General features: G+C 44.7%; 1 protein-coding gene and 1 long non-coding RNA gene across 4 annotated transcripts in view; one reads left to right on the forward strand and one right to left on the reverse strand.

Annotated features, from left to right (window-relative positions):
- Nucleotides 1-17,845, reverse strand: part of inpp4b (inositol polyphosphate-4-phosphatase type II B) — a 182,331-nt gene that overhangs the window by 161,387 nt on the left and 3,099 nt on the right. For both annotated transcript variants that reach the window (XM_026171319.2, XM_026171316.2), the window contains exon 2: nt 8,815-8,859. In XM_026171319.2, the coding sequence (XP_026027104.2) occupies nt 8,815-8,859 (45 nt within the window). The remainder of the gene's footprint in view (nt 1-8,814; nt 8,860-17,845) is intronic.
- LOC113024341 (uncharacterized) overlaps nt 1-17,845 on the forward strand; it is a 66,087-nt gene that overhangs the window by 23,818 nt on the left and 24,424 nt on the right. The window lies entirely within an intron of this gene.

Here is a 17,845-nt window from a genome sequence, read left to right on the forward strand (position 1 = left end):
CCCTGAATCGATTAGAGCCTTAAGAGGGTGGACCTGAAGCTGCACCGTTAATTTAGCTGCTAGCATGAGCCGTGGAGGAGACTGTGAACTAGAGACCTTGCCCACCCGTATTCTCCTCTCTACTGGTGGGCACGGCCTTTTGGCAGAGACGGGCAAGCATTGGCAACAATAAAAACACTCACGGGCCCTCGACCGATGGTGCCGTTCCTCGGGTGAAAGGCGAGAACGGCCCAGCTGCATAGGTTGCTCACTCTCCATGTTGTGCGACTCCGAATCTCTTCCGCCACTCGTGGCGTTTCCACCCGATGATGCTTCGCCGCGCCTAGTGCGCCCGTTAACTCATCACACACGTTCAACAAAGTACTTATCAATGCTGGCTGCCCCCACCCGGTCTCTTCGGCCAACGTTCAGAACTCAATGGAGTATTCCGCCATACTTCGTCTTCCATGCTTAAGATTTAGTAAACAGTGAGCAGCTGCATCGGCGCCAGTACCTCTCTCAAACACCTGGTACGAGATGCTGGCGTCAGTTCTCAAAACAGCTTGAGCCCAGTTTAAAGCTGGTCCGCGTAAGAACTGGACAAAAAAGGCAATCTTAGCCTCGTCAGTTTCATATGTCCTCCGCAACTGTCTAAACTAAATTGTTATTTGGGTCAACGTTCCAAAACCTCCTCGGCCGTGAGGACGCGTTGCTGGGCGGCAGAGTCCGCTGAGTCCATATTCTGGCTGGATCGTTATGTTAAGGTTCAATGCAGGGGACTCAAACACGGGAGTCCTGAATCTGCTGAACACAAGGATTTATTTACAGAGTTCCCCAGGTGTATATACAGAGAGTGCTGGGTAGTGCTATATACAACAATGTGAGGGACGGGGCTCCAGGGAAATCCAAGGGGGGAATCACTCGCTCTCCAACTCTCCACATACACGACTGCAGTTCCTTTCTTCACGTTTGACACACAGATTCACACGGGAAAGGTTATCCAGGGGGTCTGTAGATGAGGAACCAGGAATGAGTGCGTTATTCACAAAAGACACTTGACTTATCTTGAGCTGTAGCTTGACTCTCACTGACGCGTGGTAGACAACGATCCAGCGAAGACCAGCAGTCACCTCCTGGCTTAAATGCCGTTCACCTTGATGGGCATCAGGTGTGTTCTTTTCCGTGGGTGTGGGCCGAGGGCGTGAACCCACAATGAGTTCCGCCCCGGCGACAGAGAGGAGGAGAGAGAGAGCGCGAGAGAGAGAAAAGAAAGAAAAAGGCCGATCAGCGTCTCGCCGATCCCCCAGGCCGTGACATAATGTTACTACTACTTCTACTATTAATAATAAAAGTAGAACATATTTATCCCAAATTGGCTTCTCTTCATCGGCACCCTGTTAAATTCGAAGTTGAATTCATGCTGCCATAGGCCTAGGCTGCTGGGGGCTTCCCATGATGCACTGCTTCCCCTTCACTCACCTCTTTTCAATCACTATTTGTTTATACAGCACTCTTGCATTCAATCATTAGTTATTATTAATCTCTGGCTCTCCTTCACAGCGTATCTTTTGTCCTATCTTCCTCACCTCCAGGTTTCTTCCTGTTAAAAGGGAGTTTTTACTTCCCACTGTTGCCAAGTGGTTGCTTATAGGGGTGATTTGTTGCTATATAAAAATAACTGAATTGAAACTGAATTGAAAATTGACAGAGATAAACTAGCATTCAAAGATAAAACCATAAAAAAGCATTTGTGATGTTTTGACAAATAAATATCAGATTGAAGAAAAAATGTAAAATTTGAAACATGCCAGACATTGATCGTGCAAAGAGTGTCATGTTGAGCAGATAATGAAGGAGTTGTGACTCCAAAGAGTACTTTAGATAATAACATTCAGCAACATTTATACCCTCTGATTTCTTTAGTGGTAGTATTTTAGAAAGGGCTGCGAGAAGGTGGTAGGATATCTTTTAGCAGCAGAGCATGTGTATGCGTTATCTCCTAGGGGTTATTTTAATTTCACATTTCCCTTTACTCTTCGAGATTTCGGTGCCAGGGCTTTTGGACTCACATTAAAGAGGGTCTTGCATCTGCTTTAGCAGGAAGAAAGCTCAAGCTGAGGAGTTTGTGTGCCATGTAGGAAATTAGTTTATATATACATATACATGGGTACTCATGCAAAGTGGCTTCTGTGTTCCTTGATTTGGGCTCTGTTGTGTCTAAAAAGATGTTTGGGGGGTTTTTTTTACTTTGAAACACGATAAAAGAAGGAAAGCTCCCTTCTAAAGCGATTGTACGCACGAGCCCTGTGAAGGGACACTGCAGATAAGTTGCTGACTGTCCCTATCAGTCATCTCAGGAGACATATATTTGACTGGCCAGACATATCTTCCCTACCCCGCCGCACAGTTAACCCCAGCCAGTTTGGTGATTGAAATGGGAATAGGTGCCCAACCATGCATCACCAGGCTGGCTCTCTTACAGGGATATGACACTTCAAGTGACCCTCTAAGGTCAGCGCCATTATGATGCTGGGCAGGGGCAGGAAAGGGAAATAGAGCGAATGGCAGAGGGAAAGGACAAGAGATTCCCTCAGAGACACATTTAGAGTTTGAGGAAGGAAGCCTGAGTAAGAGGGGAGATAATGAAGGACATGGATGGAGGAAAGAGGAGTATGGTCTATTAAAGTGGTTCAAATAATGAATTGCAAAGCAGAGGGGGAAAAAAGAGTGAGTGCTTTCCAGCACATCACATTCAAAGACTTTTTTTTGTGGTCATTTATTAGTGAATTGCCTGCCTTAGCTTAGGTGAAAATTAATTCAACAATTTTAGTCAAGCAACTCAACTGCCAAAGTATACTGGGACTGATTCTTAAATCACCATAACAATTGAGCAATTGGAGTAATAATGTTTGCCCATCCTCGGAGGCTTCAATTACTATGCTGTATTTATTTTGTGTGATTGGAATATGCTGAGCTCTTTCAAGATGAATTTGCTGGAAATGAGTTTTAATGCAGCAAGCCTCTGTGACCCCACAACGAATCTAAATTCCATTTAATCGAGAGGGGAGCCCTGGGAGTTGCCGCATGAGACAAATATATGCTCATCTTCAGAAGACTCTTACTCATCGTGATAATTATTTCAACGCTTCAATTAATTTGACAACGTTATTTGCACGTGCCACGGCTTCGCACACCTGTTTGCGACTCGATCTAGGAGAAATGAAGGGAAGATAAAGGCCGTCGAGTTGTGATAAAAGTCCTTAACCTGCTGCGTAGGGATGCTTATCGCTCGTGTGAATCTATAGAACCGCGATAAGCACACGATATTAAATCAGACTTGAGTATTATGCCTCTAATTTGAAATTTGAAATGGGAATAAACCCTTCAGTTTTAATTCAATTATGTATAATTCAAAGTGCATTTGTCAAGGTGCCATTCACAAGAAATAGGTACCTGCTGCTTGTGGATATTTATGTAAAATGCTATTTGCATGCAAAACGTCTAGTTTGAATAATGATGCAGATGTATTTTAGGCACTCTGTCTAGTAAATGTTTCAGATCAAACACTGTTAAGAGGATCACAAATTCAATTTAAGAAGAAAAATTGCATTACTTGCAAAATAAGAGAAGAATTCACATGAATCTTAGGGGCAACAAACTGCCTACTTGGACACAGAGCAGACAGCATGTTTGAAATCATAACACAGCGATCTCTCATGTAGAGAGTATCAAAGAGCTGCTGCCTCTAATTTAAAATGTAAGTGCAGTCAGTGTACAAATGAGGGACTAACGTTCCTAAAAAGAGACCTCTGTTCCCCTGCTAGCAATCTAGGTTTCTGAGGTGGAGCGGAGGTTCTGGCTTCACAACAAGCTAAATAATTAACCATTCATAAAACAGAAATAAATGGAATAAAAATGTGGTTCACTCTCTTTGTACTAAACCACAGAAGTCAGAGTTTTAAATTTGCTTGCACTTCTAGAGACAGAAATAGGCACACCTTACAATTTTTTCTGCGAGCTTGTTTGTTTACAGTAGAAAGGATTCTTCACGCTGGATGTTACGGCATGATGTCAAAACCAAGGCAAACACCAATGAATGTCCTTCCTATATTAGGTTGGAAAAATCTGCTCAAAGCTGAGATGGTAAAATCTTGACATACACCACTGTGGAAAAGTACGTTGCTTTTTCCCACAAGGAGCAAGACTTTACTGTCATTTTTGAAGAGTTTATGAGTAATTGTTCCCAGGCTTTCTGAAAGTCAAAGGTTTTCTTCAGACACTGGCTGCTTCTTCAACCTTTGTTCGTGTGCCTGACCATTTTTATAAGAATGCTTTTTTATGGATTCATTAAGCCACTTAACCCTGACCTATGAATCACTCAAGCATAAAAAGGCTCCTAACTCAAGGTATGAATCAGTGTGGTTGGCCACACATAAGGACAGTTTAACAAAGAACCAATTTTGTATCGTTACATTCTTTGTTATTGTCACAAAAGCGCATATTTTTTTCCTGTTCTTAAGAAAGAGGACAAAGCAAAGGCTCCACAGAAGAGCTGAGAGATGCATCTGGCCTGTCAGCCCGTCCATCCACTGCTTACCAAAGCCTCACCAGAAATGAGCTCAGGTGAAGGGTACCAACTGAAGCCATTCTTAAGGAAGGAAAACTGGGAGAAAAATGTGTTTTAGTGTTGTAGTTTTAACAGGGACTAACAAAACAGAGATACTTAGGTCTTCACTCAAGTCCCAAGCCCAAGTAGATAAAATATCACAAATATAAATATTTATTTACGCAGTTTTTAAACCGGAAATGACCATTTAATCATTACTATGACCTTATTCATATTAACACCACACTAAGTAACTGGGACAATTTAGTGCTGCTCACAGATCCATTTATAAATTATTCTACTAAATATATGGTTCATTTACAGAATTTAGTCCCAGTTTAAAAGGGATGATCCACTCTCATATCACTGCATTGAAGTTTTCTTGCTTCACAAAGTGTTCCCAACAAGCCTGAAAGCTATGATCAATCAAAACACTTGAGTGATCTAGTGTTGGTCTGCACTGATCATTTAAAATCTGAAGAATTTACCTTTTATTTTGTACTCGTGGTTACAGAAACAGCCTTCCCTGGAACTCGAGATGTGCTCTGTCTTCCTTTGATGTGTTTTCATTTACCTTTCATTTCTTTTGCTTTTCGGTAAATATTTTAGGATCTTAGCCGTTGATTAGTTCACTGTCAGATTCTGAGTCCTTGTCAGCTGTTTTGATGAAGCTGTTTTTGAATACTTCTTTGTTTCTGTGTCATAAATATTTTGCACAACCAGGTCCACTGTATTTAAAATATGCTGCACGGTTAGCTAGGGCCCACATTCCCTTTCTGGCGTGTTAGATGTACTGTTCGAATGTGCAAAGCCTCTGGGGGTAAAAACAGAAACAAATGGTATTTTTACAAACACACTGCAGCCCTGAGCTTTTTTTTTTTTTTTTAACATTGCCAGAAAGAGCAGTATGTGAGAACACAAATGTCTAAATCATTTAGATCAGACATAAAACTCTCTTTTTACCCTGCTTTAGGTCTTGAAGCCCATGAGTGAATAGCACAGAGAATTTACAGTAAGCTTGTGCCATGAGTCCTGCCTCCTACATCTAAACCTAAAACTAACTGATTCAGGAATAAGAAGACATCTGTCCCAGACCATCAACTGCTCTGTGCATTGTTCAACACTCAGGGCACAGAACTGGCAACCTGGTAGGTTTTAGCAACGTAACTACATGGTGTGTCCATGTCTCCCTATGCTCCTTTTTCTCTTCAGTTCTTCCTTCCCACTCTCACCAAGTGCTTCCTCATAGGACATTGCCAGATTGTTCTGGATTCTCTTCTTGTGTCTTGAGATGACTCCTCTTGTGTATTAGTGCTATTTCTTGAGTTGAGCCTATCAAACCTGAAGGTTGTTATTGTGATGTCATCATGTTGCCTGACAAAAACCTACCAAATGGCTAAATAGATCTGGTTGTAGCCTTTATGCCCTTACAATAGCTTTCAATTTCACAGCAATGAGTTCAACACAAAACTGTTATTATGCATGTTATATTATTACATCATCACTATGCCTAGTAACTGCATAACAACAGACTAAAATCACAGACCAAGCAATACTGAAGCGTTGGAATTTACTAGAAACTGAATGTCGTAGACCGTGAAGCTGTGATTAGGGTTACAAAAAAACCCCAAACTTTTGTTCTCACAATGTTAGCGAAATATTTCAAAAGAAATTTCTCGCACAACAGACACTTTACTAGTAGAGCAGACTGAGAGATATCTTGTACTATCCTGCACAAGTTGTGAAATCAACGGGTCCTCATCAAACAACTTAGGCAAGGCAAGGCAAGGCAAGGCAAGGCAAGGCAAGGCAAGGCAAGGCAAGGCAAGGCAAGGCAAGGCAAGTTTATTTGTATAGCACAATTCAACAACAAGGTGATTCAAAGTGCTTTACAGAGACATTAGAAACAAGAACAAATAAAAAGCATGATTTAAAATTGAATAAAACAAGCAAATAAACTAACTAACTAATTAAAAACAAACAAACAACAGTATATAAAATCAAAACAGATAAAATCAGAACAGTAGATAAAATCAGTAGTTAAATGTAAGTTTTGAAATTTAAGCTTAAAGTGTGGATTTGGTGCTTTATTCAAATGCAGCTGAGAACAGGTGAGTCTTCAACCTGGATTTAAATAAACTGAGTGTTTCAGCTGATCTGAGGCTTTCTGGGAGTTTGTTCCAGATATAAGGAGCATAAAAGCTGAATGCAGCTTCTCCGTGTCTGGTTCTGACTCTGGGAACTGATAAAAGACCGGATCCAGATGACCTGAGGGATCTGGATGGTTCATACTGGGTCAGGAGGTCATTGATGTATTTTGGTCCTAAACCATTCAGAGCTTTATAGACCAGCATCAGAACTTTAAAGTCTATCCTCTGACGGACAGGCAGCCAGTGTAAAGGCCTCAGAGCTGGACTGATGTGGTCCACTTTTTTGGTCTTAGTGAGGACTCGAGCAGCAGAGTTCTGAATGAGCTGTAGTTGTCTGACTGATTTTTTAGGTAGACCTGTAAAGATGCTGTTACAGTAATCAAGCCTACTAAAGATGAATGCATGGACTAGTTTTTCCAGGTCCTGTTGAGACATCAGATCTTTTATCCTTGATATATTCTTGAGGTGATAGTAAGCTGACTTTGTTATTGTCTTAATGTGTTTTTCTAAGTTTAGGTCTGCATCCATCACTACACCCAAATTTCTCGCCTGGTTTGTGGTTTTTAGATGTATAGATTGAAGTTCTCTGGTGACCTGTAATCGTTTTTCTTTGGCGCCAAAGACTATTACCTCAGTTTTGTTTTTGTTTAGCTAGAGAAAATTGTGGCACAACCAGTCATTGATTTCCTCAATGCATTTACCAAGAGCCTGTACAGGGCCTCGGTCTCCTGGTGACATTGTGATATATATTTGTGTGTCATCTGCATAGCTGTGATAGTTTATTTTGTTGTTGTTTATAATCTGTGCCAGTGGGAGCATGTAGATGTTAAACAGAAGGGGTCCCAAAGGCCTTAAACTTAAAGGCCGGACGACTGCTTGTTTACTATCCTCAGTGTGGTTAAAAATATGTTTTCCTGAAATTCAATAAGCATTTTAAACAAAACTATTACAACCTGTCACTTCTTTCGAGAGCTTAAAAATAATTTGTTGAAACAAATATTGGAAATAAAACACGTCATGTAATATGTCATTAAATACTGCCATTATGGGTTTGACAGGTACAGATTAGATAGGTGTACTGTACATGGGGCGCACAATCAGGCCATTTAAAAATGGACATGGTACTGTGTCAGCTGTCAGCTGTATTTTCTAATTTTCCACCACGGCAGACAATTTACATTTAAATTGTTTTTCTTTCACAGCGCAAGGCCCCAACATAATGTTCGAGTATCAAATGGACATTTAGACATCAAAGCAAGCAGTACAAATGTTTTGTTTGACTTTGTTTGCTTTATGTGGTTTGAATTGTATGTGCGCCCAGTTTTGTGTCTCTACATCTTTACATATTTTTACACATTACCTGATGACAATCGGACTGCCAGCAACAAAAAAATTATGATGCATCAATGTGTATTTGCTGTTAAAACACAGTAGAAGGTATCAAGTAACACTTGAGAGTGTATGTGTGTTAAAATGTTAACTTTTACTATTGTGACCCCTGTAACAGAAACTTCACATCCCTGGATCATATATATCATCCATCATCTCATCTGTAGCGTGGCTTTGATCAAAGGATAGAAACAACAAAGTCAAGATGCTTGTCAGATATAATCAATCCTGAATGTCAAAAAATGTTATTACCAGTTTAGGAAACATGATTTGAGCCACAATGAATTATCTGTGGCTCAGATAATTCTGAGCCACAGAAGCCACCATTTCCCCAGATTGAATGGTGAAAGTTCACCATTCAATGCTTTCTCTCTGCTGTGCTTCTGTTGTCCTTTCTATCCTTACTTGTGTGTCAGAATTTATTGCAGATATGCCACTGATCCTCACTGACATCTGCATTAATGGAAATGTCAGCATGTGTGTGTTTAACAAGAGTTACTGTAAGTTTGGATGTATGTTAGCAAAAAGGGATGATTGCCATTGACTTTTATTGCATTTCCATGGCGGGAAAGAGGCAACAAACGTCATCTAATATGTGTGCGAACGAGCCAAAACAGTGGTATGTCTCCATTTTCATTGCTTCCCCTTGAAATAAAATGACCCTTGAATTACGGCGTTAACAGGACTTACCGAGGCTGAACTCCACCTGAGGCAGCTTGGGTGTTAGAATAACACCTGCAAGACAGAGACAGCAAAAAGACAGAGTGGAGTTGAGATAAAAACAGAGCGAGAGGGAGATAAAGATAAGGAAGAGGGAAACATTAGAACAATGAAAAAGGAGGAAACAGACGTAAAACATTAACGGCTGCAGTTTAATTTTGTGGAAGTTTAAAAGGTGTAGAGCTCCAACCATTGTTTTTCAATGACTTTTCATGAATTTCAGTCTTTGATTTGCCATCTTATTAAATTAATCATATCAATGTTAGATAATAGGGAAATATGCTCATTACAATTTCAAAGAGCATAAGTGCAAAACAAGCCGACTACTTTTAATCTAAAATAATCTGAATCAAAAACCTGTGAACCCTCACATATTTACTAAAAGCAAGGCATAAATATTTAGCTTAGTTTCCTGGTTATTTATCAAAATTGTTGAGTCAGTTGTAGTCACTTTGCACAGATGCAATATAATTACGCTAAGGGGGTTGAACTCCTGGCAACAAACTATTTTAATCAGAAATAAAAGGCTTTATAGAGAGTTTGAACATGGTAGGAGCACAACAGGCTCCCCAAATGCCACACTGATTAATGTAACTGTTCATCTAGATTATGCAAACAACTCAGCGATCGTTGAGAACGTCAGAACTAGAGTTTCTGGGTATCCATTGTCCTTGAGGCTTTACGCCAATAACGATGACTGACTGCTTCAGTCATCTGTCACTAAAGCTTTCTCTCATTCATCACTTTCCCAGTTTGACATGACCATTCAAAAACCAAACCGATGAAACGCCTGTAAGATGGTGCAACAAGTCTAGAGGGGGACTAAACTGCTAAATTCCTCCTCTTGGGGTGCTTGGACACAATTGGCCTCTCTAAGGCTCATCAACTCCACTAATGGGCCGTGGATACTCGATGTTCACTGATGTATGGGAGCCATGCGACTTAGGTAATCTTATGTAATGAGGATTCTTTGCAAAGAAAAAACGATTTACTTAATAAGGCAGAATGCCTTATTGACAATTTTGAATGCATAGATAATGCTGTCCAAAAGTCTCAGACCAACTCTCATTTCTACATATTTTGCTTGGGAAATTGGAATTAGGCGCAGCAGTATTGAAATGTGCAAACACGCATTAAAAGTCTATACAGTGTATATAAAAGCTTGAAAGTCAGTATTCAGCATGATCGCCTCTGTTCTTTAATACAGCCTGAACTCTCTTAAGCAGCTTTATTGTAATCTCTATAAGTACAGTAGTCTTCACGAATCGTTCTCCAGGCTTCTTGAAGGACATTCAGAACTCTTCTTTGGATGTTGGCTGCCTTTTGTTCTGTTCTCTGTCAAGATGATCCCACATTGTTAGGATCCAGGCTCTGATCCGTGAATGATCATGTTCCCTTGTGTGTTTTTATATCCAGATATCCCTTTTTAAGGGGTTTGTAGTGTGTTTGGGATCATTGCCATGCTGAAAAATGAAGCCATTGCCAGCCAGCCCCTTTCTTGATAGTATTTCTTAATGGATCAAAATCTGATCAAGATAAAAGTCTTTTCTGTGTTCGTATACTTCCATCAACCTTGACAAGATCTCCAAGACCACTAGGTGAAATGCAGGGCCAAACCATGTGAGCCTCCACCATGTTTTGCTCACTGTTTTACCTCTCTCTGATCTCCATCAAAAATACTGCCAGTACTTTGAACCAAAGTCGGATCCATCCATCTCTCCGTGCAAGACCTGTTGCCACTGATTTTCAGTCCAATTCTCGTGTAATTTGGCAAACCTCAGCCTTTTCTCCCTGTTTTCCTTCCTTAAGAATTGCTTCTTGGCAGCCACCCTTCATCAGAAATGACCCTTCAGCGAACAGCAGATGGACCAGCATCTCTCAGTCAAGTCTTTGCTATTTCTTAAGCACGTGACCTTTAGATTCAAACAAACAAGCCAAAAAGAAAGAAAAAACAAACATTGCTCAAAACTGGTTTCTTGAAAGCAAATTATAAAGAAACAAGTTCTGGCGCAAGACTATTGCATCGTACTGTATGTATGGTTGTTTGTTGGGACTGTTGATGTCATGGTCCTGGGTCGTGCGACCCAGTGTTTTGTGTTTTAGCCTATTTTGATGTTTATTCTTTGTTTAGGGTCACTAAGGCAGTCCAGCCATTTGTACATACTACCCGTGTATTAAGTCTCCCTTGCCCTTCGTGTAGTTATGTCATCTCCCCTGTACTACGTCTCCCCGGTTCATGTGTCTTATCTAATCTCCATGTTTCCTGTTTTACTTTGAAAGTCTGTATTCACGGTCAGTGTATTCAGTTTCACTCCTTCTGTCCTGTCGTTAAGTTCATGTGTGTCAGCTGTGTTCCCATGTGTGGCCACTTTCCCTGATCATCCCTCATGTGTATTTAGTCTCTGTGTTTCATACAGTCTGTCTCGCGTCGTCTGTGTTATCTCCCCTACCCCTTGTCATACTATCCCAGCCATAGTTTGTATTTTGCAGTCTAAATCTCATTAGAGTCATAGTTTCCCAGTCTATGTTCAGGTTTTCCCTCAGTTACTCTGTTGTTCTTTTCCATGAGTTTTTCAGCCATAATAAAAGGCTCGTTTTGGTTGGAATCCACTCCCGCATCCTCGTTTGTGTTCGCACCTGGGTCCACCACACACCTTTCCGCACGGTCTGCCTCCGCAGACCTTGACAGTTGATTAAAAAGCATGTCCAATAAAGGCTCAAATATTCTCTTAGTAACAGTGCAGGTTTACTGTAATATTTCTTCTTGCGTTTGTTTCTGGAGATAAATCTAAAAAATGCCCCAGCTCACAGAGATGCAGTGAATTATGTCAAATGTTGATGAATCGTTTAAATGCTGTTTTTTAATCTTTGAACCATATTCTTGCGAGCATGCCGGACCCAGCGACACAAAGACTGGAGATTGTCCGGACAGTGGAGTCGCTATGCGACAAGTGGCTGCACTGTTCCAGTGAGGAGGAACGGGAGGAGTTCGCCCGCCAGGTAGGGGGGTGCGTGTCTGTGTTCCCCTGGTTATGGGAGACGCTGCACCCCCTCGTCAGCGACCTTCTCGTCTCCGCTCTCCGACTCCGTCCGCAGCAGCAGCGGCCCGGTGGGTGTGCACCTTCACCAGAGCCATGCCATCGCGCCGTTGCCCCGCCGCCTCATGAGCCAGTGGCGGTCAGAGTCGGAACGGTGAGGCTCACCACGGACACACCATTGGCTCACACTTCATCAGCTTCCGCATCTTCGCCACCGCCTGCCTGCACGGAGATGCCCGAGGCTGTTGACTTCGGTGAGGAGGAGCGGCAGCAGGTGTTGCGAGCGTATCGGGAGGATGAGCTACGCTGGAAGCCCTGGCTTATCTCCGAGGAGGAGCTTCCGCCAGCCGCCCCGCCTCGGACCGGCCGCCCGTCCTCGGACCGGCCGCCCGTCCTCGCTGCCTCGATCGGACTACTCTTCTCCCGCTTCCTTTCTGGCGCGGATGTGGTCGGAAGACGAGGAGCCAGTCACCACAGAAAACCAAGTTCCAGCCGCGTCCACTTCAAGACGGAAGCGGCGTTCACGTCGCCGTCGCTCATCGCTACGGCATGTCTCGCCCTCCACTGAACGACACGAGGAGGCTGTGGAGGTAATGGATTTCGACCTCGAGGAGCGGCAGAGCGCCGCATGCGCGCAACTGGAGGAGGAGCAACGGGGGAAGCCAGGGCTCGCTCCTCACTACGGTGAGATTTTCCGCGGGACACGCCTGGCCTTTGGGGGCCCCCGGAGTTGCCAGGAGCTCCCGCCTGACGCTCCGCCAACACTCGCCTCCTCAGCCTCTGCGTCACCGCAGGAGGCTCCACTTTCCACGTTAACGGGGCCCACGGCCAAGAAAAAACGGCGTTCGCGTCGTCACCGCATCACCCGATGCTCGGAGGTGAGTGAACCTGTTCTGTCAAGCCAAGTTACCTCTGAGCGGGCGGCATGTGAAGTAACTACAGACTTAGCCGGTGATATGGCTAGCAATGAGCTATTCACCAAGCCACAGGCTAGGGACAGTCCTTCTCAGCCGATCATGACTGCTTCACTCAATCCTGCAGGGACCACAAAATCTACACATAGACTGAAAGAGACTTCCACTGATTCTCAGGGTAATAGTGTGAGTAGTGGGGTGAAGGTGTTTCCTTTTGTGTCTTTTACCATGTCTGAGGTTCCATCCAAGTCTGAGCTATCTGTTTCTGAGCCTGACCTCAAGAACTGTGTTTTCTCAACTCCGGGGCCCTCTGAAGCCACAGTAAGCAAGGATATTGCAGAGTTGGCAAATCATGGATTAAAGTGTAACATGACTAGTGATCCTGTTTTCCCTGCTACTCTTGTGTTTAATGAACTGAAAACGGTGAACGCCGATCATGAACTCACTCTAACCTGTCAAGATGAAAACATAAATGCTGATCATGGTAACCTGGACTGTGTAACGTCACAATATGAATTCTGTCTTCCTGAAGGTCATACACAGGGTGATTCTGAACTGTTTTGCTCCAGCACCAGTACCTCCACTCAGGAGATGGAGGCTGAGATCAGGGTTAATGTGACACCGTTTTCTCCTGTCTCTGTGAACTCATCACTGGATAAGATTTTAGCCTCGAACAATGTTGTAACCACTCACTCTCAGCCTGAAGTGTCACCTGCTTCAGTTAATGGTTTACGTACCGTTTTGCCTGTATCTGTCTCTCCACTCAATATAGTCATCACTCTGACGCCACAGATCACTGCGGGTGCAGGTTCCAACAAACACATCCATCCAACACACCACAGTCATGCTACCACGGTGACATTGGTTAGGTCCATACCTGTGTGTTTACTGTTTTTTCAGGAGTTAGCTCCTGATGATCTAAGCCTTGTTTTTGTGGATCAAGTGGCAATTCTTGTTTTCTGTATGGTTGAACCAGCTCCTCTGAGCCGCACACTACCATCGGTTAAGTCCAACCAGCTTATGTTGGCCTCTCCTAGGATTACTGAGACTGGGCCAGTAACCTGCGAGCCACCTTGGACTGATGCAGACTCTGGGAACCTAATGATTGCTGGCTCTGAACTGGTGGTCCCTACCACTGTTCACTTCACGGTTTTTCATGCCAAGATGTTAAGCCCTATAGACTGTTTTCTACCTGTTTTCTCTCTCTCTGGGTTTGTGCCTCAGCAGCCTGTGTTTCCTCAGCTCCTAGTCCAGCCAGGGGCCTACATAACTGTTTGTCCTGCATCTGCTGTTGGACTCCCAGGTGTGCTTATCCGGCACCCTGCGGCGACACCATCGCTTCACGTCACGTTAGCTGGAGGGTCCGAGGGGCCCGTCCAGCCACCCGTCTCCGCTGGGGGGTCCGAGGGGCCCGTTCAGCCTCCTGTCTCCGCTGGAGGGTCCGAGGGGCCCGTTCAGCCTCCTGTCTCCGCTGGAGGGCCCGAGGGGCCCGTTCAGCCTCCTGCCTCGTCAGCTGGAGGGTCCGAGGGGCCCGTTCAGCCTCCTGTCTCCGCTGGAGGGTCAGAGGGGCCCGTTCAGCCTCATGCCTCGTCAGCTGGAGGGCCCAAGGAGCCCGTTCAGCCTCCTGTCTCCGCTGGAGGGTCCGAGGGGCCCGTTCAGCCTCATGCCTCGTCAGCTGGAGGGCCCGAGGAGCCTGTCCAGCCGCCACCTGCGGCCGCCTCGTCGTCGCCTGGTCCTGCTTCAGCCTGTGCTTCGTCTGGTCCAGCTTCATCCGAGTCTTCGTCCTCGCCTGGTCCAGCCTCTGCCTGTGCTTCTGCTACGCCTGGTCCAGCCTCCGCCGGTGCTTCTGCTACGCCTGGTCCAGCCTCCGCCGGTGCTTCTGCTACGCCTGGTCCAGCCTCCGCCGGTGCTTCTGCTACGCCTGGTCCAGCCTGTGCTTCTGCTACGCCTGGTCCAGCCTGTGCTTCTGCTACGCCTGGTCCAGCCTCCGCCGGTGCTTCTGCTACGCCTGGTCCAGCCTGTGCTTCTGCTACGCCTGGGCCAGCCTCTGCTTCAGCGTCGCCTGGGCCAGCCTCCGCTTCAGCGTCGCCTGGTCCTGTGCCCTCCAAGCCTCGGCCGGTACGCCTGACACTTGGGAGCCGCCGCTGCCTTCCGCGCGGCCGGCCCCCTGAACTGCTCCGTCTCCTTCGTCGCCGCCGCTGCCTTCCGCGCGGTCGGCCCCCTGAACTGCTCCGTCGTCGCCTTCGTCGCCGCCGCTGCCTTCCGCGCGGCCGGCCTCCTGAACTGCTCCGTCGCCTTCGTCGCCGCCGCTGCCTTCTGCGCGGCCGGCCTCCGGACCGGCTCTGTCACCTGTGCCGCCCGCCTGGTCGGCCCCCCGACCATGTGACCCGTGTACTCTTGTGCCTGTGGGCTCTGGGTCGGCCCCCTGAACTTTGTTTTGACTTTGGTCTTGTGCTCCTGTGTGTTCTGTTGTTCGTTTTGTTTCCTGTTCTGGTCCCTCCGTCCTGGTCCCCCGCCTCCCGCCCTGGGTGGGGTTTTTCTGTTTTTGTTTGGTTTCTCGGTTTTGGGCTGTCGGGAGCCAGCCCTTGAGGGGGGGGTATTGTCATGGTCCTGGGTCGTGCGACCCAGTGTTTTGTGTTTTAGCCTATTTTGATGTTTATTCTTTGTTTAGGGTCACTAAGGCAGTCCAGCCATTTGTACATACTACCCGTGTATTAAGTCTCCCTTGCCCTTCGTGTAGTTATGTCATCTCCCCTGTACTACGTCTCCCCGGTTCATGTGTCTTATCTAATCTCCATGTTTCCTGTTTTACTTTGAAAGTCTGTATTCACGGTCAGTGTATTCAGTTTCACTCCTTCTGTCCTGTCGTTAAGTTCATGTGTGTCAGCTGTGTTCCCATGTGTGGCCACTTTCCCTGATCATCCCTCATGTGTATTTAGTCTCTGTGTTTCATACAGTCTGTCTCGCGTCGTCTGTGTTATCTCCCCTACCCCTTGTCATACTATCCCAGCCATAGTTTGTATTTTGCAGTCTAAATCTCATTAGAGTCATAGTTTCCCAGTCTATGTTCAGGTTTTCCCTCAGTTACTCTGTTGTTCTTTTCCATGAGTTTTTCAGCCATAATAAAAGGCTCGTTTTGGTTGGAATCCACTCCCGCATCCTCGTTTGTGTTCGCACCTGGGTCCACCACACACCTTTCCGCACGGTCTGCCTCCGCAGACCTTGACAGTTGATTAAAAAGCATGTCCAATAAAGGCTCAAATATTCTCTTAGTAACAGCAGGTTTACTGTAATATTTCTTCTTGCGTTTGTTTCTGGAGATAAATCTAAAAAATGCCCCAGCTCACAGAGATGCAGTGAATTATGTCAAATGTTGATGAATCGTTTAAATGCTGTTTTTTAATCTTTGAACCATATTCTTTGAAATGAATGAGTCCAAAGATGGAAAATTATGGAAATCATAAGCATTATCTGGCACCGTGTTGAGAGTCATTTGCCTACTGAGGCCAAGACAGCTTCAAGCACAGTAACTTGATAAAAAAAAAAAAAAAAAAAAAGATTACCAGCAATTTGAAGTGCATTTCTAAATTCAATAAATATGCTAACAAACTTGTAAATAAACCTTCAGTTTGCTAGCATTTATGCTCAGTGAAATAAACTGAGCTCTGTCAGATGTAATACATGTCAGAAAAGGCTGAAGAAGCTTACGCAAACCCGGTCCAATATCTGTTACAACTGCAGTAAATATCTAATTAATCAAGTGGACAAGTATTTGTAGCACACGGGGCAAGGAAACACACACCACCAACACAGGTCAATTATGCTTGTAAATAAACTTTCATCATCTGGTTCTCACATTACTTTCTCATCTTCATCATCCCATTCCTCAGGGGTCATGTCTCCTCATGTTGTCACCATTAAGACTTCCTTATGAGTGCTGATGGAACTTTAATAAGCCAGGATGACATGCTGCGTAGCTGAAATAGAAAGCCCTTTAGCTAGGTAGGCTGACACTGTGCCAGCTGTTGGGTCCAGTCTCCGGTGTAGCATTATCATAAGGGACTGACACATGGACAGCCCGGCTACTTTGTAGGACTTATCTTGAGTGGTAAGAAGCAGTGGAAAATGCTTGTCGTTGCAGAAATAATTAAAGATAAGGAGCAAAGCTGAGTCTAGGTCTGATAGAGGTTCAGGATACAGATCATGAGACACATGTGGCAAAGCAAGTCAAAGTGTTTGATAATGAAGCAGGAGGAAGACTGGAATTCAGAGCTGTCAGAATTTTAAAGCATGGCTTATAGGCAGAGTGTCGAGTATTTTTAGAAGGATCATGCCAGATGCTTTGATTTTATGACAGGCAACACATGTTAAGTTGCATTTTCCTTTTTTTGTTTTTTCAGTATAAAGTCTGAATAAATAACGTGTAAAACTATGTTTTAGTGCAGCTCTGAAAGCTTTCACATGGTCACATCACCCCAATATCCACATGATCTAAGATATAACGGACAAATTATGCAACCTGAGGACACAACTCCTGTTATGTACACGGTGACCTCATTCTCGTCCCGCAGCACTAAACATGCCGCATGTCATTACCCTCTGGGGGAGAATCAGCCTGACCAAAACAAATACACAAACAAGGTCTAATCGCAATAATTAGCCATTACATGGAGAGAGATAAGCCACCTGCACTGCCCATATCTATTGTAACTCCTGCAGCATACATGGCTCACGACTCTAAGTTGCAGATACATACGTGGGGGAAAGTGGCACAGGTGTGGTATTTATAATCGATATCCGCTGGCATTATGAATATGGTAATAAGCTCAGCAAGGCAGCAGGCAGGCAGCACATGCAGATGTAACTCCCAGAGGGGCCCAAAGCAAATGAGGTGTGCCCGCCCGCTATACTGCAGTTTCATCTGGCTCTAGAAATAACAGCACAGCCCCACTGTACCTCCAATCTATCAGCCCCCCTGTCTGTGGAAGGTATCAGTAGGGAAAAAGGCACGCTGAAGGCAGAGGAGAGGGTAATTTATAAGGATGTGAG

The sequence above is a fragment of the Astatotilapia calliptera genome, chromosome 6, assembly GCF_964374335.1.
Source record: "Astatotilapia calliptera chromosome 6, fAstCal68.1, whole genome shotgun sequence".
Classification (NCBI taxonomy): Eukaryota; Metazoa; Chordata; class Actinopteri; order Cichliformes; family Cichlidae; genus Astatotilapia; species Astatotilapia calliptera.